The 17,649-nt window shown below is 32.6% G+C and overlaps 1 protein-coding gene across 5 annotated transcripts in view; it reads left to right on the top strand.

Moving 5' to 3' along the window:
* The first annotated feature begins 5,112 nt into the window (after nt 1-5,112).
* Nucleotides 5,113-17,649, top strand: part of Mulk (acylglycerol kinase-like protein Mulk) — a 51,351-nt gene continuing 38,814 nt past the window's right edge. Inside the window, exons 1-6 of one of the 5 annotated variants that reach the window (XM_075378682.1) lie at nt 5,113-5,390; nt 5,843-5,962; nt 8,905-9,076; nt 9,329-9,541; nt 12,456-12,738; nt 16,425-16,565. In XM_075378682.1, coding sequence (XP_075234797.1) covers nt 5,281-5,390; nt 5,843-5,962; nt 8,905-9,076; nt 9,329-9,541; nt 12,456-12,738; nt 16,425-16,565 — 1,039 coding nt within the window. In that variant the 5' untranslated portion in view covers nt 5,113-5,280. Of the gene's footprint in view, nt 5,391-5,842; nt 5,963-8,904; nt 9,077-9,328; nt 9,542-12,455; nt 12,739-16,421; nt 16,566-17,649 lie in introns of all 5 variants that reach the window. The other 4 variants (XM_075378681.1, XM_075378684.1, XM_075378683.1 and 1 more) reach the window with 4 other exon arrangements.

Below are 17,649 nucleotides of genomic sequence, written 5' to 3' on the forward strand. Positions count from 1 at the left end.
CTAAAATAATTTCTGATGATGTTTGGTCTTATTCAAACCTCCATTAAATTATGTGAAAGAATTTAACTACACTTTGAGTAAAATTTTGAGATAAGAACTCGAAGATTTCACTGTTCTCTTAACAAATTATGAGCAAAATTAAAGGGCATCAATATCTCACATACAAAAATCATTGTGCCAGATTCCATCCAAATCCAGTCAAGCAAAAAATAAGCTTCATACATTTAAGATTGATATATAAAATGTCATAATTTCTAAATGCACTAAAATTGTGTTTTTTTAATAGAGAGGATAATTAAAAAAGGAAATCCTGAAAAACATAGATGTGCAAAAGATTTGACTTAATCATCATACTTTTCTTTGTGTAGTGTATACTATACAATCATGAAAATAAGCATAAAAATATCCTTTTATTTACAATAGTTATTAAAATATTCAAGGATGCTTATTGTTATTACTAGTTGTAACATTTCTTTTGAATATGACACAATTTAAATAATTTTGAAAAATAGCTATTCAGTAATGATATAAAGGGTCTTTTTTATGACTACCTCTCTAAAGCAACTAGTTTTTATTAGTCCAGTAATAACATGTAGGTAGATTCTACTGACTATGTGTATGAGCTTCTGTATTTTATCTATTGTTCAACTAGATACACGCTCTTTTTACTGGTTGCAAAGATCAGCTCTAAAATAAGCCATATTCAAGATTCCTGTAAAAAAAAAAGAAACTTTATTTGAACTGAAGAAAGTACACTTATGTTTTGGATAAATTCTTCTTTATGATTTTCTTATTTTTTTTTGTCTTCAGTCATTTGACTGGTTTGATGCCGTTCTCCAAGATTCCCTATCTAGTATTAGTCATTTCATTTCGGTATACCCCCTACATCCCACATCCCTAACAATTTTTTTACATATTCCAAATGTTGCCTGCGAACACAAATTTTTCTTTCTACCTGACTCTCTAATATTAAAGCGACTATTCCAGGATGCCTTAACATGTGGCCTATAGTCTGTCTCTTCTTTTAACTATATTTTTCCAAATACTTCTTTCTTAATTTGCCGCAACACCTCTTCATTTGTTACTTTATCCACCCACCTGATTTTTAACATTCTCCTATAGCACCACATTTCAAAAGCTTCTAATCTTTTCTTCTCAGGTACTCTGATTGTCAAAGTTTCACTTCCATTATAAAGCAACGCTCCAAACAAATACCTTCAAAAATGTTTTCCTGACATTTAAATTAATTTTTGATGTAAACAAATTATATTTCTGACTGAAAGCTCATTTCACCTGTGATACTCAGCATTTTATGTCACTCCTGCTACATCCATCTTTAGTAATTCTACTTCCCAAATAACAAAATTCTTCTACCTCCATAATCTTTTCTCTTCCTATTTTCACATTCAGTGGTCCATCTTTCATTATTTCTACTACATTTCATTACTTTCGTTTTGTTCTTGTTTATTTTCATGCGATAGTTCTTGCATAGGACTTCATCCATGCCGTTCATTGTTTCTTCTAAATCCTTTTTACTCTCAGCTAAAATTACTGTATCATCAGCAAATTGTAGCATCTTTATCCTTTCACCTTGTACTGTTACTCCGGATCTAAATTGTTCTTTAACATCATTAATTGCTAGTTCTATGTAAACATTAAAAAGTAACGGGGATAGGGAACATCCTTGTCGGATTCCCTTTCTTATTACAGCTTATTTCTTATGTTCTTCCATTATTACTGTTGCTGTTTGGTTCCTGTAAATGTTAGCAATTGTTCTTCTATCTCTGTATTTGAACCCTAATTTTTTTAAATGCTGAACATTTTATTCCAGTCTACATTACCAAATGCCTTTTCTAGGTCTATAAATGCCAAGCATGTTGGTTTGTTTTTCTTTAATCTTCCTTCTAATATTAATCTGAGGGCTAAAATTGCTTCCCTTGTTTCTATACTTTTTCTGAAACCAAATTGGTTTTCTCCTAACACTTCTTCCCCCTCCCCTCAATTCTTCTGTACAGAATTCTAGTTAAGATTTTTGATGCATGTATTATATTAAGCTATTGTTCTGTATTCACATTTATCTGCTCCTTCTTTCTTTGGTATCATGACTATAACACTTTTTTTGAAAAGTCTGATGGAACTTCCCATTTTTCATAAATATTACACACCAGTTTGTATAATCTCTCAATCGCTTCCTCACCTGCACTGTGCAATAACTCTACAGGTATTCCATTATTCCAGGAGCCTTCCTGCCTATAAATCTTTTAATGCTCTCTTAAATTTACATCTCAGTATTGTTTCTCCCCTTTTATCCTCTTCAACTTCCTCTTCTTTCTCTATAAAACCATTTTCTAATTCATTTCCTCTGTATAACTCTTCAATATATTCCACCCACCTATCGACTTTGCCTTTCGTATTATAAATCGGTGTACCATCTTTGTTTAACTCATGATTAGATTTTAATTTATGTACCCCAAAATTTTCCTTATCTTTCCTGTATGCTCTGTCTACTTTACCGATGTTCATTTCTCTTTCCACTTCTGAACACTTTTCTTTAATCCACTCTTCTGTTACTAGTTTGCACTTCCTGTTTATAGTATTTCTTAATTGTCTATAGTTCCTTTTACTTTCTTCATCACTAGCATTCTTATATTTTCTACGTTCATCCATCGTCTGCAATATATCATCTGAAATCCAAGGTGTTCTACCAGCTCTCTTTGTTTCACCTAAGTTCACTTTTGCTGATTAAGAATTTCCTTTTTAACATTCTCCCAATCTTCATCTACATTTTCTACCTTATCTTTTTTACTCAGACCTCTTGCGATGTCCTCCTCAAAAATTTTCTTTACCTCCTCTTCATCAAGCTTTCTAAATTCCACCTATTTATCTGACACCTTTTCTTCAAATTTTAAACCCCAATCTACATTTCATTATCACTAAATTATGGTCGCTATCAATATCTGCTCCTGGGTAAGTTTTGCAGTCAACGAGTTGATTTCTAAATCTTTGCTTAACCATGATATAATCTATCTGATACCTTGCAGTATCACCTGGCTTTTTCCATGTGTATATTCTTCTATTATGATTCTTAAACTGAGTGTTGACAATTACTAAACTGTACTTCGTGTAAAACTCTGTAAGTCGGTCCTCTTTCATTCCTTTTGGCCAGCCCATATTCACCCACTATATATCCTTCTTTGCCTTCTCCAATGCTTGCATTCCAATCTCTAACTATTATTTAATTTTCATCTCCTTTTATGTGTTTAATTTCTTTACTTTACTTTACTTTCTTTACTTTATTAATTTCTTCGTACACACACTCTACCTCATCATCATCATGGGCGCTTGTAGGCATATAGACATTAACAATCATTGTTGGTTTAGGTTTTGATTTTATCCTTATTATAATGATTCTATCGCTATGCATTTTGAAATACTCTACTCTCTTCTCTATCTTCTTGTTCATTACGAAACCTACTCCTGCCTGTCCATTATTTGAAGCTGAGTTAATTATTCTAAAATCACCTGACCAAAAGTCGTTTTCCTCTTCCCATCGAACCTCGCTAATTCCTACTACATCTACATTTATCCTATCCATTTCCATCTTTAAATGTTCTAACCTACCAACCTTTTTTAGACTTCTAACATTCCATGCCCTGACTCATAGAATGTTATTTTTTAATTTTCTGGTTACCCCTTCCTTAGTAGTCCCCACCCTGAGATCCGAACGAGAGACTAATTTACCTCCGGAAAATTTTACCAAGGAAGGTGCCTCCATCATTGCTATATGAAAATGCAGAGAGCTACATTTTCTTGGAAAAAAGCAGCTGTAGTTTTCTATTGCTTTCAGCTGCGCAGTACTTAGAGGACTGAGTGATGTTGATATGATGTATGATATGATGTTGTAAGTGGTCCTGACCTACGCCCTTAACAACTACTGTAAGAGCTGCTGCCCTCTTTCAGGAATCATTCCTTAGTCTGGCTCTCAACAGATACCTCTCCAATATGGCTGCACTTTCGATTCAGCTACTCTGTATCACCGAGTACTCAAGCTCCCTCACCAACAGCAAGGTTTCATAATTCATAGAGGGAGATTTTCTTAAATTCATAGAATTTCAGAATCTTTCACCAGTTCAAGGAAAATTAGAGTTTAAATATTTTAGTTCAAATTACTCATGTTCAGTTTACATCAAAGCTGTGCTTCCTCAAGATTTTTAAGTGCTAATTATATAGTTCCTTTACCAGTCAAGTTATTAGTAGCAATTTTGTTTACAACACCTCTCTTGAATTAGTTAGAAATACATTTAGTGTCTGGTTAATATATTTCTTGTAATATATTTTCATGCCAAGGTTCAAAGAACATAATCAAATTCAGAAATTCAACTTATTGAAACATGACAAACAAAAATAATATCATAAGATAAAAATGTTAAATATGAAATAAAAACGATATATCATCATGGTTGGACAAAACTACATTTAAAACATAATAATTTGTCAAAATCGGCTTATCAAATGAGCAAATTCAATAAAGATGAAATATATTATTCAATTACAACTGCTTTATACCCTACTGCTTTAACACGGGCGCCATTAACAGCAGTGCTACCAGTAACTGCACTGATAAATAACCAGAATGATTACTACAAAGAAACCTAGTGAAAGCAAAGTTTCTCCCTAATTTGGAACACGTAGTTAAACTATTTATTTTTTAATTTTTAAATATATATTTTCATTGCATCATGCTGATCAACCAACATTGTTATTCTTTCACATGTTTTGTGTGATGTCAAAAAATTTAATTTATCGTAATGACAATATTTGTCATTCACACTCATGCAACGCATGAGAATAAATAAACTGGCTCACAATGATCTTAAAAAGTCGAAAACAGTTAAATCATGAAAAGTTGTAGAACTGGAAAACGTTCAAGGTTAAAATTTAATGGTCTGTCAACCGGAGATTACAAAAATGTGAAATAAAATTCGACATTGTAGAATCCCGTGGAATTTCAAACTTTAAAGAAATTGAATTTCAAATTTATTTATGTAGTTGAAAAACAGAAATGTACTTTCAAACTGATTTTATGATTATTCGATGATTTTTATTTGTAATTAATTTTAATATTATTTGTTTAAATTTACCTTTCAAGTTTACCTGCATAATTGTCAATTTAAAAAGATCATGATGGCCTTTGGTTATTACACCAGCTTACAAATGAAATTGAATGTTGAGGTTAAGTTGAACCTGTATGTTTAAAACCGTGTAAACCGTTAGTTTGAGATGGCAAAAGTTATTAAGGTGTTTAAGGTTATTAGGAATAACTGGAAGAAAAGTGTATTCTTTAGTGGTGTTTTGGTCTACGGAGTTAACTATGGTGTAAAAAAATATGAGTAAGTTGTATACTTTGTTGTTTGTCACTTTTTAATGAATTAAAAGTTATAGTAGAAAAATAATGAAAGGTTGTTTCCTTACCATATTTTTTAAAGAATGTAATATTAAAACCAAAAGTAACTGTTGGTTAATTTTTTCATCCCGTCCAATGAAATTATGAAAAGAAACATTGCTGGATTCTAAATGTAAGGATAATTAAATGGTCCTCGGTTATTAAAATCATAATCTTACAACTTGTATCGATTGGTGAAACTGATTCTTCTTTCGACAATTACCCATCAATATTAGAAGCCACTGGCTTTATTTTCATCACTGAAATCAATTTGAGCTAACATTTTTTAATAACCTATAAGGCAAATGACTTATTTCATACATTCAAATATCATTTACTATTATTTTAAAGGACTATTCATAATTTAATTTTAATTGTTCAATGGTTTTTTTTTTTCAGCACATATCAGCAAATGCGACATTACTGTTTAGAGGCAGTGAAAATTGGAGATGAGATAATAAAAAATAATATGCAACCTAGACATATTACGGTTATATTAAATCCAGCAGCAAACAAAAGGTAAGCAAGCATATGAATTTAATCTTTCTAAAAACTGTAACAAGTTGACTCTTGCACTTACATGTCTGGCTGTAGCATCCAAATTCAGTAAATTTTCTTCTGTTTCTAGAAGAATGTGGTTCACCAACTTACATCAGTAAATAGACTTCTTATTTTTTGTATTTTTTGTTGGATGAGGTTCATTGTATTAGGCTGTAAAAATTCGATAGTAATGTTTTTTAAACAATTTGGTCTCAGATGAGCAGTACAGTTGTCAAACAGTAGTTTGATTTTTATTAAATTTTTCTGCAATTCAACATCCCAATTACTAATCCATTCTGAAGAGATTGCCCTAGTCATACAAGCATTTTTATTAGAAATGTAATGTTCCAGCAAACTGTCCATTCTAAGCCACTTAAAACAATGATGCTTGGCAGCCTTTCCAATTACGATGAGTTTTCGTTTGTTACTTCCAGACATATTAGCACATCAAAGTGCGGTAACACAGCCGATATTTTTGGATCCAAATAATACTTCATGTTTGTAGCACAAGGATCCATCCGGTATAGCACAATAATACAGTCCTGTTTCATCAGCATTGTAAATGTTGGCATCCCAACTCCATAGGGGAAGACACCCGCCTTGTGATGCTTCCGGTCACCACACCTCCCACCCCTGTTGTAAATGTTGGCAGAAAAACTCTGGAAACTTTCAGTGAGTTTGATAGATTTCCATGAAGCAGCATTTTCTGTATCAGCACTCAATTTTTCACCATGAGCCTTCTTGTATTTTATCTGATATTTCGTTTTCCAACAAGATAACCAGCCATCTATTACTTTAGGTTCATTATGATTAAACTTTTTAGCAAAATTTTCTGCCTTCTCTTTAAGCAGTGAACCATTGACACTGAGACCTTGTGAAGTTATAGTGGCGAACAATTTATTCAGAGCTTCCTTATCAAGTCACCAAGTAGGTCCTTTCCATCGCGTTTTCTTTTGTGAGATTTTGCATGATCTTTTAAAGCCAATTCTTGGCATATTTTACCTTCATGGTGTATGATACAAGTTATCATACCTTTCAGTATACCAGTTAGGTTCTATAGCTTACACTGGCATAAGTTAGGTGAATATGTTTTTATTTTGTCAAGAAGCTTTATTCGTTCACCCTGTCATATTGTTATGCAGCATTTTAACTCACAATTTTAATTAACTGTTAACAGTTAGATTAACAACAAAAATTGACACAGTTTAAAGACGTTGATATAGGCTTACAATAATAAATTGTAGGCCTCGCATAAAAATCAACAAAATGTGTGAATCAACTGGAGAAAAGTTGCTTAAATAAAAAATCAAAAACTATACTGCTGATAAAAAACAACTGGACATTAATAAAAAAGTGTGTTATAGTACACTCTTTGTTGGTGAAATTAAGTTATTCACACTCATGAAATAAAAAACTAAAGAAAAACATGGAAATACAAACGCTCAATGTATACAATGCAAAAGACAAGGGACAGCTAACCATTAATTACAAAGAAGCTAGTGCTTTAGTGGATATAACTCACTGAAATTTGTAGAAACGATAATTTAGGATTTATTAAACATCGATCACATCACGGGTGATGTTATGTGCAATGACAAACTCCTTTGTTGTGATTATTATGATGAACGTTTGATTGATTATGTTTGTTATTTTTTGTGATAAATGGACTGAATGTCATTACTGCAGTTTATCTGTCTGAATGTTTACTGCCTCTATCCCGCACCATTATTTAGCCACTAATTCTCAGAACTACAAAGTTTATTGTTCACCACTGGCCTGTATTCATTTCAATAAGAAATATACATCAGATATTGGCCTGAATAAGCAGCATTATGAACCAAATAAACGAAGTACTTATCAGTGTAAATAATTTTGATTTTGTTCTTTTTATAACTGTCCCAAAACACCGGCTGCCCGAATTAACTAGTGGACCAATTATCAAGAATCTACTTTATATATAAAAATGAAACAATGTCCAATTTGATTTGATGATTGAAATACAGTCAAAACACTTATCAGTAATTATCATACCATGTGACGAAACCTCATAGGGATGTTTTATAAGCAGTTGGTTTTTATTTAATTTTTTTTTATAAATGCTAAAATATTTTTGTTGGCATTAAAAAGCACTTCATCTAGAGACTTAAAAATAACAACTTCATTTTGGTTTGTATTAGTGAAACATAATTGAAACTTCATTGGTAAAGTTCACACCACCATGAGAAATCTGAAGTGTGGTTATAGATTCTCATGAACTTAATGAAAATAAGTTAACGTTTCTTCACATTATATAAAAAAATTATTTTCACTTATATTCCAAAAAAAAATATAAATTTACCATCCAACTCAAGTAGAATAATAAAATACAAATAAATGGTTGGCAATACTGTAAAAACTGAACTTCTGTTTATGATTTTTATACATATCAATAACTTCTTTTTTTATCTTTAGACTATTTTCACTGAAGGACAACCTAAGCTCATATTGTTTTGAATAGGTAATATATCTGCTAAAGTAATTGAGCATTCATTTTGTATTCTATTTATACAGCTCATAGAGTATCAGGAAATATATTCCTAAGTAGCTCTTGAACTCGGGCATGATAATTAATTCTGTGAATTATCATTCATTCACAGATATTTTAAAACAAAATATAATTGCCCTAGTGAATATTTCACTCTTAGTACAATCTATAATTTTTTTATAGAACTAAACTATTGTCTACCACCAGAAAAAATTTAACTGTTACCAACTGCATAAGAATAATTTCCCTCTGTGTCCCTGCAGCCAGAGGTACATCTCAAATTCTGGGAAATGCGACTTTTGGACAATCTGTTATATAATATAATTAACAGGATGTTCAGCCAGTTCATGAGAAGCATTGTACTTAATATAATATTTTTTTTATTTTTTTTTATTAGAAAAGCAAAGACATTGTTTGAAAAATATTGCGCTCCTCTTTTGCATCTATCTGGTATTCGTGTTGATGTACTAATTACCGAAAGTTCTGGACAAGCAAGATCGCTTGCTGAGAATTTAAATTCACAAACAGATGCAGTTTTAGTTGCTGGTGGTGATGGTACACTTTCAGAGGTTAGTTATCCTTTTATATATCTTTTTTTTGTATAGAAATTAATGTTCTAATTGAAAATTTCTAGAATTAGTTTTTTAAAAATTTGAATAAAATGGTTGACTTCGAAAATATTTACAGGCTTGAGCGATGCTTAAATTGATATAATCTTTTCTACCAAAACTTTTAATAAATTTTACTTTTCATATACTTGTTCTAATTTAAGATATAACCCAAGGAATTTTTATAAAATGTTTATCAGTTTTTTTTTATAGGTTGTTACTGGTTTAATGCGAAAAAATGTTGGAAAATGTGATTTAGCTATTGGAGTTTTGCCGTTAGGTAGAACTAACAGTCTAGCTTTATCATTACTTGGTTGTGATACAACTGCAGCAGAGTCTGTTACAACGAAACACTTAGCAGAAGCAACTATGGCTGTTATACGAGGAGAAACTAAGCCAGTTCATTCTCTAAAAATAGAAGTGTTAGTAAGTATTTTTATAACTTTACATTTAGTCAAACTTCTACATAGTGAATCATTTATGTACTATAAAAAATTGTTTTACAGAAAAATGTTAAAAATGTGTCTATGTTAAAAAAATAGTTATTTCTAAAAAGTAACCCTGTAAATGCGGACACCAGAAATATAGTGAGTGGTCTGGGGGTCTCTTCTTCTTTGCTCTCTGGGCAAATGTTCGAGTTAAACCTATAAAGATATGATTTAAAGCCACCATGGCCTACCAGGAACTGCGTAAGACTGTATCCCATGAGCCATGCACTCTCACATCATCCCTTCAAATCACCAATGAGGCAATGTGTCCACCGACACCTCATGCTTTGGGCCCATTTCTCTTGCCACAATTCGATGAGCTTACCTGTTATTGTCTTAATTGCCAATTTGCTGTCTACAAGCTGCAAATCCCCCAACTCACTTATTCTCTTCTGTTGCAGCAATACCAAGTCTATCAGCATACATTCAGCCAGCCTCTAACAATACTGTTCTATATGCTGATATAGCCTGCAAACAACACCTCCTGTGGAGGGACTGCAGTTTCCCTCTATATTTACAGTATTTAGCTACTCCCGAGCACAACTAGGCTCCATGCCAGAGAGAGGAATAAACAGCTCTGACCAATAACCTCCTTCTCTGTTGCTGAGGTCCACCTCTATTTGGCAGAAGGCCCGCAATCAGCCACAGCATCCTATCAGCCTTATCACTTGCCTTAATCACATGAACTCCAAAACGAAGTCTGGTTTATGTCCAAGATACTTAATAGCAATCGGTCTCGTAGCAATCTTCTTACCCTGTAGCATAAGTATCAAAGTAGGTCTTCTTTTAGCAGCAATGATTACCACTGCCTCAGTTTTCTCCAGTGCTAGCTCCAGCTTGGCGTCCTTCATCCATGCCTTAATCACCAAATAAGAGTCATGCATTGTAGTGAGAGCCTTCCTCCATGTGAGGGCATGTATGTTACCCTTACCACCACTATTAACTCATACTTTTTCAAATGTGTCAACTAACACCTAGGCCAAGTCAGCACCGTCATCAGTGTCCATTTGAAATCTGTTTGTGATCAGTCAGTTATCACTTCTACCATCACCAATTAGCCGAGCCTCAACTGTGGCCTAACTACCAGAACACTGGACGACAGCCCTCATTCATCTGCAACACAAAAAAGGGGACAAAACAAACTAGTAGTTAAAAGAGAATCTCACTTCTAGACAGCATACAAAATTCTTTCAAGAATCATCCTCAACAGGATCAGTTCACAACTTGAGAAAGAACTAGGAGAATACCAGAGAGGTTTCAAACCTGGAAGAGCAATCAAATAATCAAAAAATGTTGCAATGATGTGATAAGACGAAGGACAAACTAACATCCACCCAACATATAAAAAACTAATTATCCTCTAAGATCAGTTTTTCCAATATCAACCAGTTAGTTCATTATTCCCTTTTTTGTATGCAATTAAAATTATTTATTTCTAAAACATCTTGTGATATATACGAGTGTTCAGAAAATAACTGAAATTTATTTATTTTTTTTAATCTTTATTATTAATTTTACAGATTATTAGTCCTTTTCCTCTTCAAATTATTAGTACACCCCTTCCATATTCTTACACTTTTCCCAGGGCTGTTTCTACTTCGTGAAGCAGTCCTGGATAGCTTCATTTGAAATGGTCTTTAAGGTACATGATGAATTTGCTTTAATGTCATCAGTAGTTCCTTCATCATATAGCCTTCCTTTCATCATTGCTTTTAATTTTGGAAATAAGAAAAAATCACAAGGAGCCACGTCTGACAAGTAGGGAGGCTGAGGGAGAATAGTCATCTGATTTTTGGCACAAAACTGATGAACTGACAAAGCTGAATGTGCAGAAACATTGTTGTAGTGAAGGAACCGTGAGTTGTCTCATCACAACTTTGGTCTCTTTTTACGGATTTTTTCATGTGACCACTGTAAAATGTCTTGATAGTTCACACGGTTCACTGTTTCATCTTGAGGCAAGAATTTATTGGGCGTGGAGATCCTTTGCCAATCCATTGTGATGATTGAACTTTGGTCTCAATGTCATAGCCGTAAACCCAGCTTTTGTCTTCCGTTATGAACCTTTGCATGAATGTTTCATCGTCATTGGCTTTTTCAAGAAGTTGCCAACAAAGTCCACTTGATGTTCTTTCTGCTGTTTGATCATCAAACGAGGAACAAACTTTGCTGCAACTCGATGCGCATCAGTACAGTTCAGTTTTTCAATCAAAATGCATGGCGCAATCCAATTAAGATGCTAATCTCTTCTGCAAGTTCTCTGAGAGTCAATCTGATGGGCACTTTGCACGTACCAGATTGTTGATTTTCTGAATGCGGGTGTCATGCGTTGAAGTCTAAGGCCTTCCTGGTTGAGGTTCATCTTCAGTTGACTGATGACCACTTTTAAATCGTGAAAATCATTTGTAACATTGCATACGACCCAGAGCGTTATCTCCGTAAACTTGTTTCAAAAGTTAAAACATTTCTATGAAAGTTATCCCCAGTTTCACGCAAAATTTTACATTGTATCATTGCTCCCTAAAATCACACATTACAAAAATCACTACTAACACTTAAAGACATTGCATTCAAATAACAATAACACAAACACTAAATGAGATATCAACAATATGTGGTTGTAGAGGAGGTTATGCGGAATGAAATGATACCAATCACATATCATTAAATATTTCCATTGGCACTTGGTTAAAAATGTTTGGTTACTTTTTTAACAGACCTCATATATATATATATATAAGATACAGAGTTGACAGAAAAATATGCTAAATGAAATGAAATTATGTGACAGATTACTGTATTCAAGTTTTAGTTTTTATTTATAAGTAACAATTATTTATTCTTTGTCTTAGGAAGATGAAATACCTAAACCGGTCTATGGTTTAAGCAGTATTGAATGGGGTGCTTGGCGTGATGCTAAAAGTAGGAGAGATAAATATTGGTATTACGGCCCACTAAGAAATTATGCAGCATATTTCTTTAATCCTCCAACATTACCATATCATGGTAAATTACTATTTTCGAGTCCTTGTAGTGGATGTTCACGTTGTTATGCTTCAAGACCTGATCTTCAGACTCCTAATAGAGAAGCTAGATGGTGGCATGTATTTATACCAAAATTAGGCCAAAATAAAAGTAAGTTAATTTTCTTTATAGTAAACTAAAAAATAATAATAGTTTATAGTTTAATCAAGATGGGGAAGTTTTGTCTTGTATAGAAATTAAATGTATACCTAGATATGTATCCAATTCCTTGCAATTTATTGGATCTGAAAACTGACTAAGCCTTTCCATTTTTCTCTTTCTCTAATTTTTCCAGATACCTATAATCTTATCTGTTTCATAAAGCAGTCCATTCATCTTTCCAGCGTTCTTAACTCCTCTATCTACCTGAGAAATCTTCCTTCTCCCTCCACTTGATGTAACCAAACTGCCACATGAGACTTTTCCAAATTGTTCATTTCTACTTCTGAACTAATTTCTTCATTCTTGCTGTCCCCTTATGTTTTTCTCATTGAAATTTGATTTACATGCTTCCGCTCCATATTTTATTAAAATGTAAATCAATGTTTTCAAAAAGTGATGCAACCTTATGGAAGAATGTGTCCTTTTATTGCAGGTTTAATTGAGAAAAAAAGATTACACAATGCAGTAAAGAATATTTATTGTCTCCCAATATATTAATTAGATGTGCCAGTTATGCCCAGACCCAGAATGCCTTCACAGAAAAAGTACGGTGTGGATGCACCAAACAAGTCCTCCATCAAGCAGCTGTACGACAAGTTCCAAGCAACAGAGAATTTGGCAGATGCAACCAAAAGTGGTCAACTGGAAGTGCTAACACCTGAAATGTTGATCAACGTGCAAGCTACATATTCTGTTAGTCCAAAGAAGTCTGTTTGACTTCTATCTAGCCAATCTGATCTTTTCTTGTTGTTAGTGTCCACACACCATTGCGCAAGAGCTTAAGATGCATCTATACAGAATTTGTGATGTTCATGAGTTATTACCTGCAGACATTGGAAAAAGTCTAGTTTACTGTCAGTGGTTCATGTCATCTGCAATACCAGATAGAAAAGAACTCGATGATTGGGTTTGGTCTGATGAGGCGTGGTTCTATCTTGATGGATACATGAATACGCAGAATTCACGCATTTGGTATACAGAAAATCTACATCTGCTGCACCAGTCTCCTCAGCACAAGTGAATGTTGGGTGTGCAATGTCACATAAGTGAATCTTCATGATATTTTTTCATGGCACAATGAGCACTACATACAGATGGTACTACAGTTTGTAAACACTAAACCTTAAACTAGAGTACACGTGGTTTCAGCAGGATAATGCTACAGCTCAAAACAGTCAACAACACTATGACTTCCTTGTAACTTCACTGTTTTCATGGACAAGTGATTTCGAGGAGTTATGGTGTCCTCAGTCTCCTGACTTTTCTTATGGGGATACCTTAAGGATGCTGCTTACAAAACTCATCCTTACAGCATTTCTGAATTTCAGAGCGAAATTGAATGATATGTTGCTACAATTCCTTAAAAAATGTTCCAACATGTGTTTAAGAGCATGCAACGTCATCTTCAGTTATGTGAATTGAAGTGGAGGCCACTTTCAACAACTACTGTAAGTTACTCATTTTCCCACAAGGTTGCTTCACTTTTTGAAGATCTGTATCTCATAGCAGTTGTTTATTTCCATGACAAAAATTTTCTTTCCTATACTGAATGGAGACAGTGGATATAATCCATTTTTCTTATAGAAAATATTATATTATTTTGTTACACTACCTGTTTCAGTTTTTCTTAATCTCATCTTATTATTATTCCCATTGATTGATTAAGAGTTCATCATTGAAAAGATCTTTGCCTAGCAATCTTCAGTAGCGATTCCTAATTATGATATATAAAAAATATTTTGTAAAAAAAAAAAAGAAATAACGAAAAAAGATTGCATTTGATTGAACATGCCGTATTTCATTATATTTTCATACCATCAAATTAAATCGCTCATTGATTGGTTGTTCAGTTTTATGGTTTGACGTGCAGGTTTCAAAGTGTAAAATAATTTTAACCATCATAATAGTTTAAGATTTTTATTAATATTTTATATTAAGAAAAACTTTTTATGATTATATGTAAAAGTGGTGAGATGCAATTTTTTCCTTTTTTTATGTTAAGATATTAAATTATTTTTTTAATGTTAATAATAATTAGGAATCAAGATGGAAGATGATCTAAGGACCAAAAGATATCTCAGTTATTTTGTTCTGTTTTATTAATCTATTAGCTAGTGATTTATTAATATTTTGATATTGACAATAGTGATAAAGCTACATTTACCTACCATTGAGGTGTGTAACTACTATTGCTTAAGTTGCTTGGTGTACTGCCATTTTATCCAAATATTTGTACTTGATATTTACATAAAGTAAAGCATAAATTAAGTATTTAAACATTTGTAAACATTTTACTTTAATATCAATAACTTACTTTAATATTAAAACATTGTTCAAATAAAAATCAAATTCGATTGCTAAGTTATTCAAGATGTTAAAAAAATGTATAACTATCTTAACTTTTCAAAAAACTGTGATTTTCTCTTCATACAGTTATCATAGTTTTCAATTACATTCTTGAAAATATATAGCAGTATACTGCTGTATAGGTTGCGTTATAGGATAGCTTGCGTTATCTTCTGTACTGCCTATCACTTGATTTGCTATTGTTCACATAAGCATGCAGTTCACCATAAATGTACAGGATCATTGAAAAAGGTTGCAGCAATAAAAAAAAATCATATATTCTTATGTAATTGAAATAAAGTATCAATTGAAACTGCAAAATAATCAAGATATCATTAGATGTGATTGGCCGTGACCTTGAGCCAATGCGCACAACGGCACAATGCACAACGCCTCTGAACCACTGTCAGTGCAGTGACAACAGTTCCACAGAAAGCACAGTGCACTTTGTGTTTAGCAGAGTATAAATCAGTTTTAACTTTCAACGGACTTTATATTAAACATGCTGTTTGCTTGATCCCCCTCAAGCAAACAGCATTAGACAGTGATACGAGCAGTTTAAGGAATCTGGCAACGTTGAAGTGAAAAGGTTTCCCAGATGGCCCAAAATGAGTAACAGAGCAGTTCAGCATATATGCCAAAGTTGTTAAAGAAGCCCTAAAAAATAAAATTGAACAAGAAAGTAATGCTGTGATGTTTCAACAAGATTGTGCGCCCCCACACTTTAGCCTAGGCATATAACATGCTTTCAATGAAAGATTCCCTAATAATTGGATTGGTAGGGCTGGTCCTGTGCTTTGGCCTCTGAAAAGCCCAGATTTGACACACCTAGACTCTCTTTTATGGGATACGTTAAAAAGATTGTCAACAGTAAAAAAATTAAGGGATGCACAACATTTAAGACAACGAATCACCGCTGCTGTTGCCGCAGTTACTCCTGTTATAATCAAGAGGACCTGGACAGAAGTAGATTACTGGCTGGATGTTTGCAGAGCAACCAACAGAGCTCATATTGAAACATTCTAAGGTATGTAAAAAAACTTTTTGAATTGGTGAATTTTTTAAAAAATACTCATTTGATTAGCTCTTGTAGTTTCTGAGTTACGATTTTTTTGCGACAACCTTTTTCAATGACTTGTGTATTATTTCATGCTATTCCATATAAAATTTTTTGTTCCAGTATTTCATATTTCCACTGTATGCCCATAGGAATTAATCATGAGGTACATTATCATTATGCATATATTCAATCATAAGTATTTTCAATTAAATCTTTATTTATTTAGCAGGTAATGAACCAAAGATCGATTATATGTCGATAGAGAACAATAATTGTGGTTCCTACACCGAAAGAGAAATTCATACTTTGGATCTTTCAGTTGTGACACCAAATATTAATCCATCGTCATCTGCTGTTGATATCATTATTGGTAAATATTGATTTATAATTTAATTAACTTAAGATTTTAATCTTCCCCATCTTCATTTATGTGTTTTTAAATTTTTTTATTAAAACCATCGATTTTTGGAACCTTTCTTTTAACACATTGGCTATTATATAAAAAAACACAATTCATCTGGAGCCATAAACAAAACTAAATAGGTGTATTAATTGAACAGTATTACCAAGAAAAAACACCAGGGAACAGTTACTTCTTATTCTCTTTAGGCCGTATAAAATTTCATATATTATCAATAAGATAAAATGAATTATTGTAATATGAATGTAGTCACCATCCATGCATACAACCAATACATAATGTTGGCCAGAGGAACAGCAATGCACCTTCAATGTATAAGCCAGATGACTTTTATTTCCTTATATAATATATCAAATTTGATGAAATTTTTTATGTATTATTAAATTTTTAAGCATAAAAACTGAAATTAATGTAATTAAATCCAATGTAATCAGTACAGTTTGCATATAATCGCTACAGTAAATGTTTTTTCACGAGTGTTTATCCACATTCTCACTTCTTATTTATTTTAATTTTTAATTTACGTACAAGTACCTAAATTACAAATTAATGTATATACAGATAGCAAAAGCTCTACTGAGTTTTAATCTAAGTTACATGTTGCTTTTAATCATTTTTGAAATCAGGATCTATTATTTCATTAATATCATCATCAATATTATTACTGTGTAAAACTTCTAATATTGAATGATCAATTATTTAGTAACAAATTACTACTATATGTATGAGTGTAAAATGAAATGTTGTCTTGTACAGTCTCAGTTCGACCATTCCTGAGATGTGTGGTTAATTGAAACCCAACCACCAATGAACACCGGTATCCACGATCTATTATTCAAATCCATATAAAAGTAACTACCTTTACTAAACTTGAACACTGGAACTCTTGACTTTCAAATCAGCTGATTTGGGAAGATGCATTCACCACTAGACCAACCTGGTGGTTTACTACTTATACGACTTGGTGTGATGAAACGTAATGATTAATGTGGTTGAATTTAAAGTCAGCTTATAAGCCATTTTGCATTAAATT

The sequence above is a fragment of the Lycorma delicatula genome, chromosome 11 (genome assembly GCF_047948215.1).
Source record: "Lycorma delicatula isolate Av1 chromosome 11, ASM4794821v1, whole genome shotgun sequence".
NCBI lineage: Eukaryota > Metazoa > Arthropoda > Insecta > Hemiptera > Fulgoridae > Lycorma > Lycorma delicatula.